The sequence below is a fragment of the Amborella trichopoda genome, chromosome 5 (assembly GCF_054954075.1).
Source record: "Amborella trichopoda isolate Santa Cruz 75 chromosome 5, AtrichopodaSantaCruz75HAP2 v2.0, whole genome shotgun sequence".
NCBI lineage: Eukaryota > Viridiplantae > Streptophyta > Magnoliopsida > Amborellales > Amborellaceae > Amborella > Amborella trichopoda.
In genome coordinates, this window is record NC_142340.1 from 42,119,852 (window position 1) to 42,129,482 (window position 9,631).

Below are 9,631 nucleotides of genomic sequence, written 5' to 3' on the forward strand. Positions count from 1 at the left end.
TTTTCTTGTTTCTTTCTTTTCTTTTCATTATTATTATTATTATTATTATTTTGTTTGCTATATCCATATATCTCGAGGAGGTTAAGGTAATTGATTAGAATGTTTTCGGCTCCAAAACAACATTTTCTAGTGGGATTTGTACATGCACCTTCTATCGTATAAATTGACACTTTACATGAGCTTTTTTCCGAAGTGAAATTTGGTTTCAGTTTATCGCTACCAGTTCGTGTGGTACAGAAATTTGAACGGTCATTCTCTCCACCCAAGCCCCAATCCCATTGTGGGATGCCCTACAAAATGTCATTCCTTGTTTTTGGAAAAATTGTGAAATGCCTTGGTTAACCTCCAAGGAATTAAAAGCCTACAACTAATTAAGACACTATAACTTGTTATTGTTTTAATGTTAAAAAAATATATTGTTGTATCTATTTACAAGAACAAAGGAGACACAGAATTATACGAATTATCGAGAGATCAAACTTATGAGCAATATTATGAAGTTGTGGAAGAGAGTGATTGAGTAACGACTATGACATGAAACGAGTGTATTAGAAAATCAGTTCGGCTTTATGCCATGAAGGTCAATAATTAAAACTATTTTTTTATTTAGACAACTGATTGAAAGGGAGATGAAAAGAGACCTCCACATGGCCTTTATTGATTTAAAGAAAACACACGATAAGGTAGCTAGAGAGCTAATTTGATGGGTGTTGGAAAAGATATTAGATATGAAGGATATATTGAGGTGGTGAGAGATATGTATAAGAGATTGCTAACTAGTGTGATGATAGCTAGTAGAGAGACAAGTGAAATTTCAATGACAGTAAGCCTGCATCAAGGGTTTAGCGATGAGCTCGTATATCTTTGTTTTGGTCATAGACGCTTAACTAAGCATCTACATGATGAGGTACAGTGGTGTATGATATTCGTAGATGATATATTTTTGATGGATGAGACGAGGCATCGTCAACGTAAAGTTAGAATTTTGGAGGGATGCTATAGAATCTAAAGATTTTAAAATTAGCCGGACAAAGACAAAATATATGTCATGCAAATTTAATAATAATATGAGTATAAATGATAAAGTAATTAAAATTGATAACCATGAAATTCCCAAAAGAGATTATTTTCAATATTTTGGGTTGATAATCTAGGAGAATAGAGAGATTGAGGATGATGTCAAGTATAGCATTAGAGTTGAGTGGGCAAAGTGAAGATGTGTACATGGAGTTTTATGTGATCACTACATACCAATGAAACTAATTAGGAGGTTTTATAGGATGATGGTAAGACCTGTCATGTTTTATGGGACAAAATGTTGGATGGTCAAGAAACAACCTATCCATAGGATGTATAGTTGAGATGAAGATGTTGAGATAGATGAGTGACAAGGTAATAAAGGATAAAATTAATAATGAATACATAAGAGGAAACTTAGGGGTGGTTCCAATAGATGATAGGATGAAAAAAAGTAGACTCAGTCAGGCTGGTCATATGTAGCGCAGACCAAATACAACACCGGTTAAGGGAAGTGAATTGGTTCAAATGGGAGGCTCTAAAAGGGTAAGAGGAATGCCCAAAAGGACATGGATGGAAGTAATGAGAAGAGATATTGTGAGTTATGTTTGACTGAGAATATGACCCTTGATAGAGGAGAATGATAGAACAAGATTTGTGTAACCGACGTCAAATAATTGGGATACGGCTCATATAATGATGATGATTTCAAATTAATAACTTTCTTAAAATCTTAGTACCCGAAGAGTGTAACTTGGTATTTGAAGTGTATAACTACTCATCTCTCAATGTCAATACTCTTCAAATACTTCCAATAAATTCATCCACACCCAAATTTTTTTAACAAGGCATACAATTATATCCCATTAGAGTAAGGGTTTTTTTATCCGATTTGATACATAGCAACCATGTGGAAAGTGCTATACGCTATCCGTTAAAGCTTTTTAAGATCCACTTAAAATGGTATTTGCCATTATACTCATTTTTATGCTCTCTGCACGTTCGTTTTGGAATCAGGATTTGACTTTGCTTTCAATACTTGTAAATAATGGGTTCTTAGGGTAAATAGAAAATAATTTCCAAAACAATGTTACAAATGAGTATTTTCAAAACAGTTTTACAAATGAATCACCCTTTGACAAGGTGCATTTAGATATATCAAAATCAATGGAAAAATAGAGCCAAAATTTATGTAAAGAAAATCCCTTTATTCCTCCAACTAAAATTTAGAGTGCACTATTTCCACATTATTGAAGGTTTGTTCACCATAAATTTATTTATTTGTCTAGTTACCATTAAGAATATATGCAAAAATGTTAATTTAATAATCAAAGCACCTTGCATAATCATTAAGCGGCAAATCCAACCTTTCAAGATGATAGAGCTGCAACTTTTGAAGTGCAAACACTACGGCAAGAGACATCTTCTGGATTCTACAATTGTTGCATTCAACACTATATAGTGTCAAGAAATTTGGTTTCAATATTGAAAATCTTTGTGATAGATTTAAAATATATTTTCGTTTTTATTTATAAAGTTTAAATCTTCAAAAATAGTGTAGATAGACGCATCTATAAAAACTTGAAAATCTTGAAAATTGACGGTCCAAAAATGCATTACAAAATACACTATTTTCAAAACTTGAAATCCATTTTTTTCTCATGTCTATGCATCTTGATGTCGAGATGATCAATTTGAAGATATTTGGGCATCAAAACAATCTCTTCTAGTGAAATTTTTGAGGTAGGCTCTTATTTGATTGTTTAGAACCTCGGCCCTATGTAAACTTTTCTCATCTAATATTTGACCTAAAGAGTTTTTGACCTCCTGGTAATTGCACATATTCATGTAGCTATGCATGTATCCTATTAATTAGGGTTGGCAATGGGCTGGGTGGGCTTGCCCGACCCTGTCATTTTTTTTATATGTGATTTTGTTTGGCCTGCCAGGCCCAGCCCGCATAGGGCCATGGTGGGGTTGGGCCAGCCCCACGGGCACAAGGGCCAGGGCCTGGCCGGTTGCAAGCCCTAATTCCAATGAAATAAGTTTGAGAATATGTCAAATTTACCCACATTCATCACCATTATGCATCCATTACACCCCACAAACCACTAAAGGCTTTCCTTTATTATTCCCTTCCCCCCCCCTCCCCACAAAAAAAAAAAAAGAGAAGAGAAAAACTCTTAAGGACCTTGACAAAGAGTCCTCAACCATGAACCCTCAACATGCATGCTTTTGAAACTAACACCAGAAGAAAATTGCAGCAAAAGCAAATTACCCCAACATGAAAATGACAAAACCCATGAAAACCCCAAGAAAACCCACTTCCACCCCACAATCCAAAATCATTCCCTTGCTGCTTTCACTCTTTGGACTTGGCCTCGAAGAAGATGAAGAAGAAGGAGTAGTTGATGTAGTAGTTGCAGTAGAAGAAGATGAAGAGGGTGATGAGTCTCCTGAATCTGCATCTTTGAATATCTTTGCATCTGGTGAGTCTGGGGATAGTTTTAGTAACGCTGCATATCAATGGTAAAAGAAAAAAAAAGTGAGGCCCATTTTTGTATACACATGAATAAAGATGAGGCCCATTTTTGTAGGACATTCACTAGTAGTAGTAACCAAAAGATAAATTTATGTAGACATGAATAAAGATGCGGTCTTGTATACAGTCTATATTTTGGGTCATATTATATTGAGATCTTGTTTTTTTATGTTTTTTATGTTTTCATTTTACCTTGCTATCAAACATCTAACTTTCGAACCACCCAAAATGGAACAAATTTGATACATTTGAACGGCTAAAAAGGCCGACTTTTAAATCACCCGAATATAGGTTTGGGCAGTTTAAAAGTCCAACTATTGAACTTTCCACCAAACAAAAGAACTGTGGTGCTTAAGCCGTTCGAAAGTTTGACTTTGAAATTAACACTTTGTTTTTTTTGGTGTGTTTTATGAAATTGTTTTGTGTATCCTTGACAGTTTGAAATTTTGACTTTCGAACTACCAAAAAATGCATCTGCTTTTTTAATATTTATATAGTTCACAAATTAGCTTTCAAAAAATTTTGAGCCGGGAACAAATGGAGTTTAGAAAGAAACCAAAACAAAGAGGATCTCAACATAATATAACCCAAAGTGCCGATCATGAGGTAGTAATGCATCCTATTTTTTTCCGTGGTCCATACGTTAATTTCTCTAGTAAAAACGATGATTATGGAACTCCAACAATAACATAATATGCTGCTGTAGTATTTTTTTATTTAAGTTTTCCCAATTGATGGTCTGAAGGATTGGTTATTTTCTTTTTGGAGAATTTGTTTGCACCCTATTTAAAATGAAATTATGTAGAGGTCCAAAATATACAAGGTCCACTAGTCATGTTCCAAACATCAGACCACTGCGTTTTGCTCTGTTATTTTTTCAACTTTGCCCTTTGGTCTAATGTTCCAAACGTCGAATTGCTTTTTTATTTATTTTAAATCTTTTTGAAAGACTGGTCTGAGGTTTCATGCCAATGTTGGCAAATTTACTTCGCTTCAGCTGAAGAGGCCGAAGTCTTCGGATTTTAGGCCTAGACCGAAGCGAAGCGAAGCCTAATTGTTGCCACTTCGATCAGATTTGGTCTGCTTTGGGCCACTTCGGTCAGATTCGAGTTTGCTTTGGGTGGTGGATTCAGCCGAAGCTTCGGCCTCTTCGGCCCAAGCATAGAAATACTATGTAAAAGTATTTTTAATATTTTTTGTAATTTTATTTTTAATGTTTTCATTATTTTTATAGATAAATATATAATTTATTTATATTAAATTAAAAAATAAATCTGAAGTCTTCCCCCAAATCGATCTAAGCACCGAATTGTTTCATTTTTCTTACCAAACCGAAAAAGACCCCGAAGTGAATCTGACAACATTGTTCCATTCATCTGATCATTTGGCTCGTATAAACATTGTGAACGCCAAGTGGTTAATGGTCTAGAACTTGGGATCAATCCCAAGACTATGAAATTCGAAGTCTTAGTTTCGGTCCGAGGTTTGGAACCTCAGACTGCTTTGCTTGCACAAATTGTCATGCAAAAAGTTCGACCTCTACGTAATTTCTTATTTTATTTCTGGTACGGACATAATTTCCCCTTTCTTTTTGCCTCCTTATCAGGATTGCGTACCATAAAACATAAGGCCATTTACATTTAATACAAAATCTCAATAACTTCTAGCTCTCATATGTTATAATTGAAAGGCAGTCACAAAGTTTGTGTGGTTAAAACTTGAAAGCTATTACAAAGTTTGCATTTGTTAGTCGAATACCCTCAATGCCCAATATCACCTTTAACGTCTCAATATAAATGTGTCCTCCATGTATCAAATGTGTCCTCCATGTATCAAAGGTAAAAAGGATAAACGGAAATGGGGTTGAAGTCATGGTGGTAGTATCACCGGAACCTCAACTATCGATAAAAAGGATAAACGGAAATGGGGTTGAAGTCATAGTGGTAGTATCACTAGAACCTCAACTATCGGTATGGGTTTTCATTCCCACCTACACATTCAAAAACCACTAACTATATTTAAAAAATAAAAAATAAACTAGTAACTATATTTTAAAAATAAAAAATAAATAAAAAATAAACATAAAAATAAAAATAAAAATAAAAATAAAAAGAAAAAAAAGAAGATAGAGCAGTAAGTGATACCCTCTCCCCCCTCTCCCCACGACTTAATGCTGAGACTAGGAAGTTAGGAACTACTTTGGTCTCTCTCTCATGGTCAAAAACAGCTTTCAAAAAATCGAACCGGGCATGGAAACTAGACAATGGCTGGTTTCAAGTAATCGGTAAACTGATCGGTTCAACAGGTTTAACTGAACCGGTCTCGGCCTATCTAAAAAGTGCTAAAAAATAAAATAAATATATAAAAATATTTAAAGTATGATTAAACAAACAACATCCAAATAAAATAGAAAATTAGTGAAAAAATAGATTTAAAAAAATCGATTCGTGCCTAAGAGTATTTTTGAATTTTTTTTAAAATATAAAAATAAGTATGGATGGCCAAAACACTTTTCTGTCAAAATGATAAAAAAACACATTACAAACTAGCTGCACTAGGTGAAACTAGAACCAGAGCTCTCTATGTCTTCTTCTTTTTCTCTATTTCATTTTTTCCTTTTTTTTTTTTTGCAAGAACCACTATGTCTTACTGCTATATATTTACCAGAGTCCTAGAGGAACCTATGAGTGCACAGAGAGAGTAATGTCACCTGGGCAGTTGGAGACCTTTGCGTCGATGTTACAGAGGGCTGGCATGTGTATCGCCAAGGTGGTGTTGATGGGTAGCCCAGCCGAAGGATCAGCACTCTCCTGTATCAGAACACAGAGACACTTCTCTTTCTCTCTCTTCACCTTCTTCGTCTCCTCACAACACTCTTGTGTCGGTGTCTTTGCACCACCGGTGGCGAATGGCAGGCATGCTGTCAAGCTCTGCATCTCATCTGCACACTCCGTCACATCTTCTGGGTTGGTGCCCATGACCGTGGAAACTGCCATGAAAACCAGCACCACCACCATCGTAACACGCCTGCTCAGCCTTGCCATGGTGGTTGCTTGTTTAGAGAGAGAGAGAAAGGGGGGAAGCAAGCTCAGTGGCTTGCAGAGGTGATGAGAATAGCTGAAGTGAAGCTATAAGGTTTGAAGTTTTCTTTACCGAGGAAGACTCATGTATATATACAGAGAGGGGAGAGAGAGACTTGGTTCTTTTGCTTCATTGGAAAAAGGAAAATGATTTGATATGGCTGCAACCCTATCAAAATAAGTAACTTTACAGCTCATCCAAAATTGTAAAATTGTAATTTTACAAAAAGCCTTACATCTTGGCTTGAAAATTATAAAAAAAATTTAAAAAACAGATTTTCAAGCTTTAAAAATATGATTATTGTAACAAATTATCTAAACGGATTTCGCCCTAAAAATAAGTGCTCATATATTCACGAGATCTGTATTATTTTTTTAGTTTCAAATTTCATTGTTGGTGTTGAAAAATAATTTTAGAGCCATAATGAAGATTTCTGTTGTCGAAAGTGCCTTTTGATCAATAATTTAAAGTAAGATTTTATTTTATTTTCTAAAAAGATATCTAGTTCCATAAAAAAAAGTGCACGTATACTATGCTCCTCTCAAGAGCATAATTTACTTCTACTCCATCGGTTAGGTGACCTACTTTCAAGGATCTTTTCAATATGAAATTTTGGTAACTACCGTATAGCCACTAAATGACTATTCTTTAAAAAAAAATATATAAATTTAAATTTTGAGGTTTCTAATAGATCTCTTCCTCTAAAAGTTGGACGGTTTCTTTTAATCTTGAGACATTCAATTTTTTTTTTTTTTCAAATGTTTAGAGGGTGTAATTAAGATTGTTTTTTTTTAATCCATCTGTTAGAGAAGTTATATTCTCAAAATTTTGTGCTCTAAAAGTAATCTTAAGTGGGATTTTAACCGAGGGAATAAATAGACATATAATTCCGAAGGAGTAGAATATCTTTTGAAGAGAAAGGAGCAAAATATTAGGGTGGGAATAAGAATGCCAAATATGAAGAATTTGTCCTCGACTTATAGTGGGAAATGAACAAAATAATATTTATATTTCCAAGTTGAGAGTGAGTTGTTAAATATTGAAGGGCATTGGCTACAACTTTTGCTTCTTTGGGAGCCTCAATATGGTATATTGAGAATTTTGCCAATATAAGAAAATCACATGGTTTTTGTGAAAAAAAGAAAAAAAAAATCACTAGTGCAGACAACTCCCTTTATGGAAAAATTATGTCTGAATTGGAAAATATTTTTAGTATTACAAAAAGCTTCAATTTTTTCCAAAATTTACGAGGTCTTACTTTTTTACCTTTTTATTTTTTTTCAGTTTTGCCCATTCAATGTTTACCATATCAGCATTTTTTTTCTTTCTTTTTTCTTTTTTTTTATCTTTTTGAACTATATGGCTGTATGGCAACTTAGAGGTCAATTAGGACTTCTATGTTAATTTTGGAAAAATCAGAGAATTTCATATTACTAAAAATGTTTACCAATAAGGCCGTAGGTTTCTTTTAATTTTATCTAGAAAAATCATGCAATGAGACATTTTACTTTGATACACAAAAGTCATAATCATTTTTGGCCCTTAGATGTTAAGTCAATTGGCTAGTCCAAAAAGAAAATTTCAAACTTTAGGGCATACCCCTAGTTACCAATAACACATCTGAAATATGATAGCCATGAATAATTGTGACACCTTGTATCAATGATAAATAATCATATAGTATTTTCTCCTTCTATAGAATAACAAATATCCAAAAGATTAAAGGGCATATTTAGTTGAAAATTATAGGTTTTGGGGGTTGAAATAGCCTATCACTTAAGGGACATAATGGTCTTCTTACATTTAAATTGGAGGCATTGAATGTTTTAATATACTGTTAAAGGTTGATTTATCTTTATTTGTTTTGATCAAGATTTACAGTGGGGTGCTTTGAGAAATGGTATGTTACACTTTCCAAGGCAACAGTATTTATGATTGGTATAAGATAACATGGTAGTCCTAAGATAGATAGAATTAAATGTATTTGCCTCACATAGTTCAAGAAAAAATGTTTTAATGTTCATCTTATCTACATGCTTGTATCATGTTTCTTTGGCTGCCACGTGTTCCTGTAAGATTTTTTTTTTCCTTCATTTCGATAGGCACCTGACCATGATTTATATTGCTTACCATTTTATTTAATTTGTTTGATGAAAAAAATACTACAAAAATAAATGAGGCCAAAATGTAGAGACACACTCCATTTAGCCAAATAGGCTAGCTTTTGTTCTTCTACAAAAGAGGCACAAATTGCAGTCAGTGAAGAAACTCCGGCGAGTCTATTCGAACTCGGATGAAGTACTCGGACTTGTGAACCAAGTGAGTTTGAGTTGGGTGTTCCAACTTGGAAATTTAAATAAAAATAATAATTAAATAATAATTTTATTTTCAATATGTTTTTTATATCTTTCATTATTTTTTGGCAAAGATTGGAAAGTTCTTTTTGGCCATGAATACTTCTTTTTTTTTTCCTTTGTCTCTCATTTTTGAATTATTTCTAAAATATCCCCCTTAAAATTTGATTTATTCAAAATCCATTTTTCAATACTTTTTAAATCTCATTTATGTGTTTTGTTTAAGTTTACTTTAAACATGTTTTTATTGTTTTTTCTATATATTTTTTGTATTTTTTAAAGCCCAAAAAGACATGATTGAAAGTAATAAGAAAATATATAGAGGCTTATAGTTTCACTTAGGGTGTGATCTTTAATAGTGCAGAATGATAGACCAAGATTCATATAGCCAACCCGAATTAGTTGGGAAAATACTTAGATGATGATGATGAGACTTTTTATTTCTTTAACGCTTTTTGTCTTGGCCGGGCCCGGGCCGAGTCTGAGTTACTCGGCTTGGCCAAGGTTGAACCCCACGGCCGAGTTGAGCATTCTAAACTTACTGTAGTTTTGAACATTAGAGGTATTGATTATGAGAAAAGGCTTGTCCATATTATCATTTTCTGTAAGCAAATCTTATGAAAAGATACCACCTTAA

The 9,631-nt window shown here is 33.7% G+C and overlaps 1 protein-coding gene across 1 annotated transcript; it reads right to left on the reverse strand.

The window, feature by feature from the left end:
- Window positions 1-3,192: 3,192 nt before the first annotated feature.
- Window positions 3,193-6,688, reverse strand: LOC18434267 (non-specific lipid transfer protein GPI-anchored 14). Its single transcript, XM_006844341.4, has 2 exons — window positions 6,270-6,688; window positions 3,193-3,533 (listed from the first exon to the last, which is right to left on the reverse strand). The coding sequence occupies exons 1-2, from the start codon at window positions 6,601-6,603 to the stop codon at window positions 3,292-3,294; spliced, it is 576 nt and encodes a 191-aa protein (XP_006844404.3). The 5' UTR covers window positions 6,604-6,688; the 3' UTR covers window positions 3,193-3,291.
- Window positions 6,689-9,631: the final 2,943 nt, after the last annotated feature.

Excerpts from the sequence above, each read along its gene's own strand:
- LOC18434267 (XM_006844341.4), bottom strand. The coding sequence starts at position 6,603 with ATGGCAAGGCTGAGCAGGCGTGTTACGATGGTGGTGGTGCTGGTTTTC. Across the intron at positions 3,534-6,269 it reads AAAGGTCTCCAACTGCCCAG|CGTTACTAAAACTATCCCCA; the intron begins GTGACATTACTC and ends ATTGATATGCAG.